This window comes from Meles meles, chromosome 3 (assembly GCF_922984935.1).
Source record: "Meles meles chromosome 3, mMelMel3.1 paternal haplotype, whole genome shotgun sequence".
NCBI classification, from domain to species: Eukaryota; Metazoa; Chordata; class Mammalia; order Carnivora; family Mustelidae; genus Meles; species Meles meles.
The window spans coordinates 143,626,849-143,641,760 of record NC_060068.1 but is presented as its reverse complement, the minus strand read 5'-3'; the positions used below and the strand labels follow the sequence as shown (position 1 = coordinate 143,641,760).

Sequence of the window (14,912 nt, the reverse complement as noted above, 5' to 3'; positions counted from 1 at the left end):
TCTATTACACGGCAGAGGCTGAGGCCCCGAAAGAGTGCTGGAACAATCTGATGAAGGTACAGCTGAATCACCAGTGCAGAAGCGATACTCTAGTGGGGTGAGGGTTCGTCCTCCAGACTTGAAGAGAAAGATATTTACATGGTCTTTAAAGATCTTTAAACACCTCCTGCCGTATCTCCAGGAGGTATAATATATGGGTCTGAGAACAAATGTCGGTCCCTAAGAATAGTCCTGGATAAGGCTCCTGCATGATTGTCTCCATCTCAGATTCTGCTTCCCGAGGAACCCAGTCTGCACTGTCTGCTTCTCTGTTCCTACAACACTCTGCGTATTCCTTTGTTCCAGCACTCACCATGTTGTACTGAAATGCCTTGCTTATTCATCAATCTTCTGGAATAGTCCATGAGTTTCCTGTGAGTCTCTCTCTGTTTCTCTTCCCCTCTCTAATACCTAGCACAGTGCCTGGCCACAGGTGGTATAATAGGTTCTGTTAGTAGCCCATTGAGATCCCTTTTAACAAGCTGGTATAACCATCCTCCAGCTGTTTCACTGTGCTATCCAGATATTTCAGTGAAATTATACCCCCTGCCCTAAAGGGGGACGTATAGCCAATGGCTGACTGAAACAGATGTATAAAATATGTAGAGCTCTGTGTTGCCATTCATACCCTAGAGCTCTCTCTGTGATTAGGCCAAGATTAGGTCAGTTAAACCCAGATCTTTGCTTGGTTTCTTCTCCTGCCCAATCCTGCTTCCTTCCTTCCTTCCTTCCAGCTCTCTCCTGGCCACCTCACTCAGCATTTTACTTTCACAAGAATCCCTGCTTGTGCGGCTCTCTTTAGGGAACCCAATCTAAGATAGGTAGCAAGCAAGTATTTAATGAACCAAACTACACTAACCTAGGAGACCCTCATTTTATAGTTGAGTGAACTCAGGCCTAGAAAAGCTTAGGGACTTATGTAGCATCAACAGGTAGTTCAAAACAGAGCTAAGACCCAAACCCTGCATTCCCCACCTCAGATTCCCTGTTTTCACCAAGATAGAAGCTGATACAGAGATGACTACGATCTCTACAAACTTTCTCAGGTAGGTATAAGCACACTTCTCTAGCTAAAAAACAGCCATTAATAATTAAATTCAGGAAAACAAGAATGCAGTAATAAAGTAAAAAAGATGAAACAAGCATTTATAAGCCCACTAGCTCTCCTACCTAGTGTATATGGTCCTGGCTTTCCGGTTACTGAATCCCCTCACTCTGATTTTTGACTGACTTAGAGGCTGTATTGTTAAGCTCTCAAAACCAGGAAATGTTTTCTAAATAATAAAATCTACTGCTGAGAATGACTAAGTAATATTATATTTTCCCACAGTTCACCTTCCTGGCACTAAATTAATTCCAGGATCAGCTGGTGGCTAGAAATTTCCATTGCCTCAGGGGAAAATCAAGGAAGCAGGTTTAAAACTTCTGGTTTGACAGCCTGAAGCCAGTTGCGTCCTCGCAGATCTCCAAAGGGATCTCAAATTTTGTGGCTTCTAGTAAGTGCCTCAAAATAACAATAAGAAGGCGATCCAAACACAAGAAAAACTGGGTCCTAGAAGAAGAAAGGTGATCTCCACCTACAGCAAAGGAAAAGGTGTGATTTCAGTATTATATGGGTAGGTCAAGTCAAGGTGAACAAAAATCAGAAAAACTTCCTGGTTTTATGTGCTTATGTAAAAGGTGACATGGTTGAATGGAAGCCAAAGTTTGGCAATAAGGTGGGTAAAAGACTTTTCAGGGAAAAATAAACATTTCTATTTCTCTATCATTTCTCCCGGGGTGTTGGAGGGGGGGAAGTAGGTATTTGATTCATTTTATCTACCTTAGAAATACTTTCCATTTTCCCCCCAAACTACAACTTCCTGTTTTTGTTTATTGGATTCCAGTTTTGCTTGTTTGGGAGTACTCTGGTTTACTATTTCTTGAGCACCTACTGTGTGCCAAGTACTATCGGGAGTTGGAGGCAGGAAGTTACTGAGACTAAGGGGGTTTTCAGTCTCTCCGAAGAGAAAGCTGCTCGGAAGGAAGAGTATATCCAACCCAAGCGATATTAATTGGGCAGTTGGTATAACAGCGGCTTGTTCGGGGCCCCTCTGGGGTAAGAAGGAAGGAGCCCTGCGCCTAGATAGTGTCTCTCCCTGACAGATTAAGTGGCCCATCCAACCCGTACTTCCGCTGTCCACAAATATGCCAAATAAACCACAAATATGGGGACTGAAAGGTGAATGACATAGACTGCCAATCAAGCAATTAGAGTGTCTGGGAAATGGAGAGCACAGCAGAGGCTCTCGGCCTAGCCCAGGGGCTGGATGGACTGAGGGTGTTTCCAGCAGCAAGACAATGGCTTCCAGAAAGACCTAGTGAGGGACAGAAGTGAGCAAGAGGAGAGAAACGAGGGGAGAGATAGGAGAGAAAGAGACCAGGGAATGTAAAGATCCAAAGGTCCAGTCTGGCTGAGCACAGTGTGTGTGGGGAGGGAGCCCGGGGGCGGGGCAGCCAGGGTGAGTGCTGCAAAGTTAGGTGGGGGGCGGCAAACGGTGGGACTACTGAAAGGCCTCCCCCAAACTGTCAGTTTAAACTGGTGACTCCTTTCAAGGCTCTTATCATAAGCTCTAGTTACCGTCTTCATTTGCTTCCTGGGTTATTACCCAGCTCCAATCCTACACCATCCCGAAGAGAATGTGAGGTTTTGAGGGCAGAAGGCTTGGCTAGTCTTGGTCACTGCTCAGTCCAAGGTGCCTACAAGAGTGTCCAGCACCCAGGAAGCACACCATAAATGACAACTTTTGAAGCCAACGGAAGGGTTCAAACTCAGCTCACAGAGAGCCATAAGAGGATCAAATAGGGAAATGCCGTGCCAAGACTGCAACTTAGATGACTCTGGCTGAAGTGCAGAAAATGGGCTCAAAGCCATGGTAGGGAGTAGGGAAGCAGGCAGGGGGAGAAGCAGGTGGGTTCAAGAGGTATTTTAAAAGCTGGACGGTCTAGGAGGGAAGGGAAGAGGTCAGGGGGCAATCTAGATGATTTTCCAAATTTCTGGCTGGGTATCCACTTACTGAGAGAGAAGTTTCGGTTTTGTTTTGCTTTGTTTTGTTGGCACATATATGATGAGAAATTTTCAATGATCGTTCGGGGAGTAAACAGCCGACTGACCAACCAGATTCTCCACTGGAAGGGACCCACGAATGGGGTGGGGTCAAACCATCTAAGAAGGTTGTAGCTTATTCTGCACACAGCGGGGAAGATAACGGTTTTTAGTGGGGAAGAGACCATATCAGTTCTGGATTTTAGAAAGGTCGACCTGGTGACTGTGTGAGAGCAAAGCCAGAGTGAGACAGAAACTAATCAGGAAAGTATTTCCAAAAAAGAGATTTCAGAACCGTCCGCTTTCCCTGAAAACTAGAGCTGCCTTTTCATAATAATCCAATCTTGGACAATTTTATACTGTACCTTTTTATGTATTGTCTTTCTTCCAAACATATTCTAAAGATGATATATCATAAGTATAGAAGCTTACTTTGAAAATTAAAATACAAAACCACAAAAACAAACTTCTCTGCTAAAGCGTTTGCATTATACAAAGTCCTGAGCTGAGGTGCTCGAGGAGGGTCAACATTATAAGGCAGCTCTTCCTCACACTGACCCTGTGAGGCGAGTCACTGCTCTTGGAAAGAAAAGCCACACTTTCACCTCACAAATCTGCTCTCAGGAACGTCTACAGTGTTTTACTGTGGCACTGATGTTGCATGCTTTATCAAACCAAGGCTGAATATTTATCAAGTGATATCTAACCATCCAGAACATTCTGAGAAAGAGGAAAACTTCCAACTGTGAAATAACATTTACCATAAACATTACCATAAACATTTACCACACCTGAGAGGCCCAAACTCCTTGGTTCATTAAAAGCAAACCCAACAAGGGACGTCCTCAGAGTCTCTCCCACAAAACTCAGGTGGCAGAGTCAGTAAGCAAAGAGGTATTGGCTCCAAGGCCGCAGGATGGGCAGTTGCTTAGTCGGCTTTGGGGGTGACAGGGGCCTCTGGCACCACATCTTTCGGCCAATCCTGTTGCTGGCCCCATGGGAGAGGGCAGGGAAGGAGTGGATAGTAGGCCGCGTGGGCCACTAGGACGATGCAAATTTTGGGTCAGCAGGTAGGGCCAGAGCAATCTGGGGCCCTGGAATTCTTGTAGAATGGGACTCACCACATTCTCACTCTTTGTTCCTTCCCCAAACATGAATCTCTATGCCAACTGCTCAGGTTGCAAAGAGAACCCAGCCCATGCCCTGCCCTGAGCTCCTCTCAGGGGAGCATTCTCTGCCTTACTCCTGCAGACGGGGATCCCACACCACTCTAGGGGGAACTATTCCTGTAGGCTCCCTAGCTTCCCCTAGCACCGCTGGAGAATGAAGCGGGGAGGCAGTCCTGGCCCCTAGCTGGGTGCTGGTTGAGCTGACAGCCCTCTCTTTAGTGACATAGAGCCCACACCCTAGCTTAGATGTCCTGCATGTGGCCCTCGTGCACAGTGTTTGCTCCCCTGCCCCTCAGTTCCTCGTGCTGCTGCAAAAAGCTACCCCAAATGTCATGCTTTAATATGACACCGATCTATTGCTTTACCATTCTTGGGACTAGTCCAAACATAGGTTTCACTGAGCTAAAATCAAGGTGTCTGCAGGGCTACATTTTTGTTTCTAGCAGTTGGAGGGGAGAAATCTGTCTCCTGGCCTTTTGCAACTTCTAGAAGACTGCCACATTTCTTGGCTGGTGTCCCCAGCCAGCAGTCACATCATTCCAGCCTCTGCTTCCAACATATCATCTTTTCCCTCTGACAATGCCCTGTGTTTGCTTACGGCCCACACGGATAAGACAAGGTAACCCCTCATCTCAAAAATCCTTAATTGGATCACAGCTGGGAAGTCTCTTTTGCCACGTAAAGCAACATATTCTCTGTTCTGGGAATTAAGATATGAACTTGCTGGGGAGCTACTGTTCTGCCTTCCACAGTCCCCAGGCACATTGGGTCCTTCAGGGCCTCGGATTTATTGGACACCTGTCATTTCTAGGTATTAGACTATGTGCCAGGAATACGAAGGGGAATAAAGCAGAAGCATTGGGAAAGGCCCCAGAAGTAGAAGTTATGAGTCTTGTTTGTGCTTTGTATTGACTGTGCAGATCTATTTTTAAAAATATTAAATGATGGTATTTTAAATAAAAGAGATTTTAATCGAACACCTGAACTTTTAGGCTTCCCTGCAAGAACTGGCAGGGGACCTGTCCATTTACACAGTGGGGGAGAGGTAAAGAGTAGTGAGTGGGGCTGGGCTGGGGCCACCACGCTGAGTCCCTTCCTGCCACACCAGCTGCTGCTTGGCTCACAGTGACACACTGGTCATGGTGAGGGAAAAAAAAAAAGTAAAAAAAGAAAGAAATGACAAAGTGGGGTGCCAAGATATTCACTGTGGAACCTGAAGAAAATATTACAAATTCACAGGCTGCCTTAATCTAAAAAAAAAATAAGACTCTAGAACAATAAGAATTCTTTATTCAGCTCTAATTTACAGATTGATGGCTGTCCTGCCTCAGTTGCCCAGGTGGGACCAGGCATGTGTCTCACCTGCTGGGTACCAAGTCTCCCTGAAGGAGCAGTGGGAACTCTACAGGACAGAAAGACGGACACCGATGTCTCTCTCTCTTTCCCATTCACTGACGCACCACACTTGGTCTGCCTGGACAACTGGGCTTGCAGCTGTGTTATCTCACTGTAACTACACACATCCTCACTACCAGGATCAGTTGCTTTTAAAAATTCCCTCAAATAAGCTAGAGATTAAAAATAGAGAGAAATAATTCGAGGACCAGTAAAGGCAAAAGGTACTGGAAGGGCTGGCCTTTCTCTTCTTTCTATGCAAGTCTTCATCAGTGCTGGTCCAAGGTCAAAGCAATAATATTCTAATGAGATCTGATAAGAAGGTCGTCAAAAAGTGTTGAACTATTGACAATGCGAGTCTAGTGCTGAGCACATGTACCTTGAGAAAGTAGTTAGTGATTGCAGGATTGATATTTGATTTGCAAATGGGGATATGCTGAGGGTCAACCCTAAGTCTATTCTTACTGAGACAGTATCTGTTCACCAGACAAAGTGGCTCCCTGCCGTGGCAAGACTCTCTAAGCTGAGGACACAATCAGTCCCTCAAGGACTCAGAGCAGAGTTCACCTACGTTTGACAATTAGATTTCTTCAAAGCAACAGGCTGAATCATCCAAAGAAGTCAGAAGGAAACTTAAAATCAGATCCCACATCTAGCTACTCAAGAAGATATTCTTCAAAGTGTCCCAAAGTAGCTTTTGATGAGACCACAGTATCCAGTATTTGGGTTGCCATTAGAGCCATGGGTGAGGAAATACGTTAAAAATACAACAGTCCTCCCTTACCTACGATTTCATTTACCCATGGTCAGTCATGGTCCAGAAGTGGATGATCCTCCTTCTGACACATCTTCAGAAGGTCAATGGCAGCCGAAAGCTACGTTACAATGCCTTCGTCATTCACATGGTTCGTCTCATCACACAGACATCTCACAGCGCCACGAGACGGGTGAATGCAGTATAATAAAATATCTTGAGAGAGTGAGACCACGTTCATGTAACTTTTAATACAGTCTATTTTTACAATTATTTTCTTACTATGCCTAATTTACAAATTAGACTTTCTCACAGGTATGTATTATAGAAAAAAAAACAGTACATGTAAGGGTTCGGTACTATCCGTGATTTCAGCATCCACTGAGGGGCCTGGAATGTATCTCCTGTGGGTAAGGGGGAACTACTGTATATGCTATGGAATTCCAGAAGTGTTTCCTATCTGCATTCTGTACCCCTCCATGGGTGTCTAATCCATTGGCTCTTAGCCTCATACCCGACATAATCACACAGATGATGAGGAAAGAGGGTAATGAGTAGAAAAGGAGGGAAATGAACATTACTGAGCAGTTGTTTGGCGGTAAGAAAATCTTACACAGTATTTTACTCAAGCCTCTCTGAAGAAGTCAAGTATTTCAACTGCACAGATGCAAAATTAAGACCTAGAGAAGGAAAACTAAGACTTTCCCAAAGCCAGTCTGAGGACACAAGATGGCACCCGGGTTGAAGCCCTAGTCCATCCGACTCCAAAATTACGGACTTGGCCATCAACCTACACTGACCACTGGATCAATCAAACCGCTCTTTGCACTCCCAGATCTCCCTGTTCTGCAACTGGAACCTTGCCTCTCAAAGCCACATCAAAGCCTCAGACCACAGCCCCAGACCTCCAGTACTGGGCCCAATCCACCCTTAGGGCCAAGCAGGAATCAGGGAAGGGGGTGGAAGATGGGAGAAGGAGCTTGGAAGAGCCCACACACAGGACGGGGGTTGGGGGAGGGAGTGTTGCAGTCAGACCCCAAGCAACTGGGTAAGAGTGAAGGGTCCATAGTACTGACTCCATCCTGGCTGGAACACGACTCCAAGCTCCTTTGAAATCACCAGGTGGTGTAGGCTGCAATGGAACTATTTGTCTGTTCTATGCCTAAAATGAAGTAAAAAAGCATTCAAATTTTAATTCGAATCCTACAAAGAGATACAAGGCCTTTGATTTATAATGTTTTATCTTTAAAAAGTCTCAGAGGAAGTCTTTCATTGAACTACACTAAATTACAAGGAGCCAAGGAGGGCGAGAAGGCCCAAGTGCAGGACTGGTTGTGTAAAAAGTCCCAATAATTAGCTCTTATTAGTAATCCTTCACTCCTGGAAAGCGCCATGGAAATGCAAAGCATTTCCAGTGACTGAGGTCCAGAAAATGTAGGTGAACTTGTGGAGGTACTTCTAGAACAACAGGCCAGGCCAGCAACCAAAGAATTTCGGGACGAGTTTAAGGCCCCACGGGCCGGCGGGTCCCCGCAGCCAGGCAAGGCGCAGAGCTGCACAGGCTCGGAAGGGAGGGCGGCGGGATTCGTTCGCTCTGCTGGGAGTGCACCCCGGAGTCCAGCTCCGAAACCCCCGGTCGGCGGCGAGGGCCCTGCGAAGCTCGGGAGGGGCTCCCACCCCGGGACTCCCCTGGGCTCCCGGGAACTGGAGGGGCGGGCCTCGCGCGGGTGTGTGTGTGTGTGTGTGTGTGTGTGTGTGTTGGGGGGGGAGGTGGCTGGAAGTTTCACGCGGCGGTGCCCACACCCCCGCGCGGGGCCGAACAGTCTCCTCCCCGCCGCCCAGCCCAGGAACGTCCGGCCCCAGAGCTCGAGTCGGGGTCGCCGCGCGGCTTCCTGGGGCCCCCTGGAGTCCCGGGAGGGCCCCCACCCTCCGCTGGCGGGCGCGGCGCGGCCGGGGAGGGGACGGGGAGGGGAAGTTGGGCGCGTACCTCTGAGTGCCCTGCAGAGCCCCAGGCAGGCGGCGAGCAGGACGAGGCGGCGGGCCCCGAGCCGCCGGGCCCCGAGCCGCCCCATCCCGCCACGGCGGCCCCGCGCCCGCGCTCGCTCCCGGGCGGCGGCCCAGCTACCTGCGCCGGCCCCTCTCCACCCCGCGGCCCGGGCCCGCAGCCCGGCCAGGGGGCGCCGCCTCCAGCCAGCGCGGGGGGCTGGGCCGGGGCGGGGAGAGCCATTTACGACCCGCAGCTGTTGCGCGCCACCAGCGCCCGCCCGGGCCGGGCCTTCTTCTCCTAGGCCGCGGGCAAAACCGGGCCAGGGCGGTGGGGGGACAGGCGCCCAACGAGGCGCCGAGGGCAAAGGGTACGTGGCCCCCGCTCGACCGGGCGACAGGTGCGGTAAGGTGACATGGGCCAGCAGGAGGTGGTGACAAAGAGAGGCTGGGGAAGGACTAATGGAGGAGGTGGGCTAGTTCCCCAGACCCGGCTGAGGGCGGGGGGCGGTTTGTTCTGCCTTTTGCCGTGTGTCCAGTGTATACTCTGCGCCTTGGCATCGGCAAATATGTGTTGGATGAACGACTCGGAGTGGGCGGTGATAAGATGACGTAGTCATTCCTTATCAAATGTGAACCTCGTTTGTATTTAAAGGACGGTCCCCCAGGTTTTTTCATTGGATTTTTTGGAGCCTCTGTCAGAGGAATTAATCAAGGCCCAAGGGTGGTGTGTGCAAAAACTCACCTTGTGGTTTGGGCCACACGTTCACAGGAAGAACCTCCACCCAGGTATGAGGTTTCTGGTAAAATGGACAGGACCAGGATCTGACAAGAACAGGATTTGACCAGTAAGAGCGCCAAGGGTCTTCTAGATCAACTTCTCTTTCCCATGAGTTTCCGGGGCTGTGCTCTCTGCAACGCTGGGGTTTGACAAAATGCTAACAAAAGGGTTACAAGGGCAATCAATGCGAGTGACTGTGTATTCCTGATAAAATGAAGGATGAGGGGCGCCTGGGTGGCTCAGCGGGTTAAAGCCTCTGCCTTCAGCTCAGGTCATGATCCCAGAGTCCTGGGATCGAGCCCCGCATCAGGCTCTCTGCTTAGCGCAGAACCTGCTTCCTCCTCTCTCTCTCTCTGCCTGCCTCTCTGCCTACTTGTAATCTCTATCTGTCAAATAAATAAATCTTTTAAAAAAAAAAAAAAATGAAGGATGACTTCATATCCCCTTCCTCTCCTTTTTCAGTTCTGTAGTGAAGTGGGGTTTTGTGGTGTGTGTGTGTTTAAGCACAGAATCCAATTTTGACCTTTTTGTCAGCAATCTGTAATTTGTTTTACTTGGGAGCAGAGGTGTTTGGCCTGCTGAGCACCTCCCTCCCCCCTTTCTCCTGGCCGCCTAGCCCTGCATCTCTAGGGGAACTGCTTCCTACTTCTTGCCCCTTTCCTGCCCCCCACTTCTGGCTGCCTCTGTCCTACCAAAGCGTTGGAGCTCACATAAGTGTGCCTGAGACTGAGAAGCCAGTTCAGCTCCGACTGGACCAGGGGTGCAGAATTTCTCCTGGCAGCCTCAGGGATGCACATAAATTTAAAATATGGGTGGTGCCAAACCAGATTCCCCAGAGAGGCCCTGGTGTGCACCAAGGAGGCTTTATTCAAATGTTAAGAACACAGGCCTGGTGCTTTAAGAGATCTGTGTGCAGATGAACACAGGCCTGGTGCTTTAAGAGATCTGTGTGCAGATCCCAGCTTCGGTACTAGAGACACTGGTATGTGACCTTGGGCAAATCTCTCATTTGTCTTAACTTTGACAGAACTTCGCTTGTGTGGTTTAGCTAGCTCATAAGGAGTGATCGTTGAGCATGACACCTGGCACAAGGTAAGGAATCGCTGGGCACTCTCATCGTATCTGGGAGCCCCATCTAGTCTGTGGGGCTTCTCTAGCTGGTTTCTGAGCATCCTTGGGAGACACACAGTCCTAAAAATGAATCATCTTTGATCTGTCCTTTGGGATGAAGGACTGTCTTATTTTCCTTCCATGAGCTTAGCCATATATACTGCTAAAGACTACTCATGTTATCCACATAACAATTCTGATACCAGTTCTAACATGTGGGCTTTTTCCCCCCACCACCAAGCAATACTCTGACACCAGCTGGGTACGACTGGACTCAGTTCTGGCACTATCTTTATGAGATTCCACAGGTTAAGGGCTCAGTTACACAGGACCGCCCTCCACTTCAGATGCTAATCACAGGTCCAGATTGCTATGAGGCCTTCTGACTGACTGGTTATATAGATCAGAGGCTCCCGATGCTCCCCTACTTGGGATCAATTAATTTGCTAGAGTGGCTCACAGGCCTCAGTAAACCAGTTTACACATTAGATACTGGTTTATTATGTCGGGCAGCAGGAATTCGCGTTCCCTCAAAGGCCCTTGTAACTGGACTAAGAACCAAATAGACGTGAGATAGATTAACAGATAGATTAAATTCAAATTTAATAGGTGTACATATGGGGAGTGCACAGAGACGTGGAAATTCCAAAGACAGACAAAATGAAGTAGATATGTCATTCTGAACTAAGGAGAAGGGGGTAGAGATCTGGGATTTCAGAGGAAAGGAGACAGGTGCTCTTGCACCCCTGTACCCCCGCTACCCAGAGAGAACTTGAAAAAAATCAACTTGTAGGAATCAGCTTGAACTTGAAACTGGTTTTGGGAATCCCAGATGAAGACTCAGGTGAAGAGCTATATAGAACAAGGTCAAAAACAAAGGAGCTTCTGTCCTGGTGGAGTTTGGGGCCCTGCCCAGTGACACATGGAATCCTTCCAGTTCACCAGCCTAGAAACTCTCTTAACCCCTCCTTTTGGGTTTTCATGGAGGCTTCATTACATAAGCACGATTGATTAAATCATTGGCCGTTAGTGATTAGACTCAACCTTTAGCCCCTCTCCCCTCCTTGGAGGTCTGGGGATGGGACTGAATGTTCCTACCTTCTAATCACACAGTTGGTTCCCTTGGCAACCAGCCACTACCTTTAGTTTACCTGAGGCTTTCCAAAAGTTACCTCATTAACATAAAGAAAGAGGGTTTTTTGTTTTTTGTTTTTTAAAGATATTCTCTTCATTTAGGGGCTCCCAAGGGTTTTAGGACAAGCAAAAAATTAAGACAAAATATTAATTTCTTATTATAAATCACAAATCACACCATGTTAGTCATTTCTGGCATTACCCCACTGCCCACAGTAGTTCGATTTTTTTGAGTTTGAAGAATCCTAGACCCCGTGAGTGGGAGTCCCTGTAGCTCTGGCTCTAGATGTAGGACAAATCACATACCTTATAGCAGCATTACTGTCTTCCCCTGTAAATTGAAAGGATTGGGTTAAATGATCTGTAAATCCCTCCAGGCTCAAAATTTTATGATTCTCATTTGTCATCATTGGCATCAGGACAGCCCTGCCTGATTTAAATAGAGCTCTTTTAATTAGTGCACAGAGAAACTTGAAATATTTGAGCTTCTTTACTCAAAACCAAGTAATGATTGCTAATAAATGTGCAACTTTTAATTTAGAAAAATTGCTCAAAGTGTCAGGATGAGACTAGGAGTTATCTTCCTGCAGAGTGCCACTTGTCCCTCTTCTTTAAATTAGTTGTAATCACTTACATGCTTCAAACATCGTATGCGGTCTCCCATCAATTTCCATAGCAGCTAAGACAGCTCTAAAATAACGAGAAATTAAGACGCTCCGTTGTTAGGAAAAGCCCAGTTGTAAATATGGTGATGCTAGGGATGTTTCTTAACAGTGTCTGCTCAGGAAATCCACCGGCTTGAGGGTCACACTCGAATGTAGTTGTGGCCGGCACTCAGCGGTTAAGCCTCAGCAACAAGAATTATTCTGTTTGGGTTTTAATCTGAATACTGGTTCGCTCAGAAATAAAGGTATAAAGATCAGAGAATGAATATATAGAAATGAAAGGATAAGAGTAGAGAGACAAGCACTGATTCAGTATTCACTGAACTCTGTCTCCCAAATGCAAAAGGCACAGGAAAATGAATTCAAGCGTCTACTGTCAAGAACATGGCAAGGTAGAGAGAGGTGTAAGAAACAGACAGCAATCGGGGCGCCTGGGTGGCTCAGTGGGTTAAAGCCTCTGCCTTCGGCTCAGGTCATGGTCCCAGGGTTCTGAGATTGAGCCCTGCATCAGGCTCTCTGCTCAGCAGGGAGCCTGCTTCCTCCTCTCTCTCTGCCTGCCTCTCTGCCTATTTGTGATCTTTCTCTCTGTCAAATAAATAAATAAAGTCTTAAAAAAAAAAGGAAACATACATCAATAGTTTTAACAAAGGTAAATTGGGGGCTGGGCCAGGCCACTGGGCCCAAGATCCTCTTCTCTGAAACTTGCCATGACGCATATACTTTTGATGACATGACTGGTTTGAGAGGTCATCTCTGATTGAGCCAACTCCACACCCTCTGACCCCACAGAATTGAGCCAGGGTGAGTTTCTGATCTAAAGGGCAAACAAGAATGTCAAAGGTGATACCCTCTCAAAACTTTCAACCAAGAGGAACTAAGAATACAATGAATTTGTGGCAGTTACGGGGCCAAGAGATCATGTGGAGATAGCGCCTTAGTGAGCACCAACCAAAGACCTATGTCTACCGAAGTAATGGAAGAACAGAGGCTATGAGCCTGGAGAGAAAGCCACCTGCGTTTGTCTCAGTGTTTGCAAGAGGAGATTGGTCCCATGTCCCAGAGAAAAGCTGATTATGAGGGACAGTCAGAGCCACAGGCAATAGCTGTTAGTGGTTTCTCATTCCCATGAAACCCAGATACACCTCCTGATTTTGTTTCCGTGAAATTCTTCTGAGCTCTTCTGCTAAATCCACACTTCTCTGGAGCTAGTATACAACTCTAGCATCACAAATCCAGGTGTGCATGAATGATCATTTTTCTATTTTTTTCCCAAACTTAGCTTGCTTTCAGTTTTGACCTCCCAGTTTGCTGTGGTGTATCTCAGTCAACTGAGGTTTCTGCTCCTGCGTCTCCCTCCCTAAGTTGTGTGGAAGTTCCATGGGACTTATGTATAGTGCCAAGACATCAGGGGAGACTGAGAGAAGAGGCATGATGGTTCACTGCTCCTCAGTGCCCTTGTGGGGGTGACTTCTGAGACATTCCTCACCCCATGTGGCCTTTGGATGTCAGTCTATACAGGCTTGAATCCCCCATGAATAGCTCTGTCAGAAACTTTTCTGTTTCTCCCAAGCCACTCTGAATGTTGTCAGCCAATCTGGGGCAGGACTCTTTGTGAAGCTGGGTAAGGCGTTGGCTGCCAAGACTCACCACAGACATTTTCTCTCCTGGTGTCTTACTTTCTTCCTGAGGCCCATAAAGCTCCATCTAGGGATTGTACTGCTTCCATGAGGCCCTGCCTTCCTTTAGGATCCACCAATGTCACCATTCTGGCCACTTTCCCTGATTATCCTGTCTCCCAAGGCAGGAAACCCTATTCCTCTCAGTCTGCTGGGTGTTGAGAAGGAGCATTATATAGACCAAAATGGAGTTCAGCCACTCAGCAGAACTGGATATGAAATCATGCGTGTGATTATTGAAAAAGAAAGTTAGCGTTCTTATAAATCTGAGATGCAGATCGGGACTTGTATCTGCCATATTCAGGAGCCCATCCAGGAGTGCTGAGAACTCTCATGGAACCCAACCTACTCCCAGATTATTTTGAAGGTGATTAATTTGCAGCAATTTCTTTGAGGCAATGGCTGTGACCTCAGTGACATTGATATTCGGAAATGAGGTGAACTCTGAGAAGTCACTGCTAACTTCAGAAACACCAGTCTTCAAAAGATCATCTGTGGATGCTTGAAATCTCTTGGGAAGTCAACAGAAGAAAGAAGAAAGGGCAAATGCAACCTTGTGTGAGTTTGCCACAGAGATTAAATTCTCTGAGTTCTAGAAGCTGCCTGAGGAAAGTGAGGGCCTCTGTCAAGGATTCTGAATTTCTCAAAGAGCAGAACCACCAAGCAGGGGGAGCAGAGCGATTCCAGCCAAACCAACTACCTCCAACAACGAAGAGGTTCTTCTTACCTTGCAAAACCCACACAGCTAAGGCCATACTCACATACCACAGTGGCCTGGAGCCCAGGCAGAGTCTCTCATCCAGGCCAGTGGAGTGCTCAGCCCAGCCTAAAGTGACTGTTTCAAGATAGATGTTCTGAGTAGAAAAGGGGAAATTTCTCCAAGTGGGAAAAGGCAAAAGGTTTTTCTCTTCCTTGGTTGTAGAGAGATAAACACTTGATGGGAGTTCCGACGTCAGAGGAGAACCCACAGCTATAATGTGGAAGCAGAGGCATGTTTGCAGGTGGTTGGCAGGGAGAAGCTTGGAAACTGGGGGACTGGAGCTGGGCCAGTCTGTCAGGAACCTAGGCCCATTCAGCCTTTTTCCGTGGGAGGTCAAGAACCCCAAACCCAAGTTTACATA

The 14,912-nt window shown here is 47.5% G+C and overlaps 1 protein-coding gene across 1 annotated transcript in view; it reads right to left on the bottom strand.

The window, feature by feature from the left end:
• LOC123939285 (chondroitin sulfate proteoglycan 4-like) overlaps positions 1-13,819 on the bottom strand; it is a 68,661-nt gene extending 54,842 nt beyond the window's left edge. The window contains exons 1-3 of the mRNA XM_046001173.1: positions 13,602-13,819; positions 9,171-9,250; positions 8,430-8,873 (exon numbers count right to left, since the gene is read on the bottom strand). Coding sequence (XP_045857129.1) covers positions 8,430-8,873; positions 9,171-9,250; positions 13,602-13,819 — 742 coding nt within the window. The remainder of the gene's footprint in view (positions 1-8,429; positions 8,874-9,170; positions 9,251-13,601) is intronic.
• Between the last annotated feature and the right edge of the window lie 1,093 nt (positions 13,820-14,912).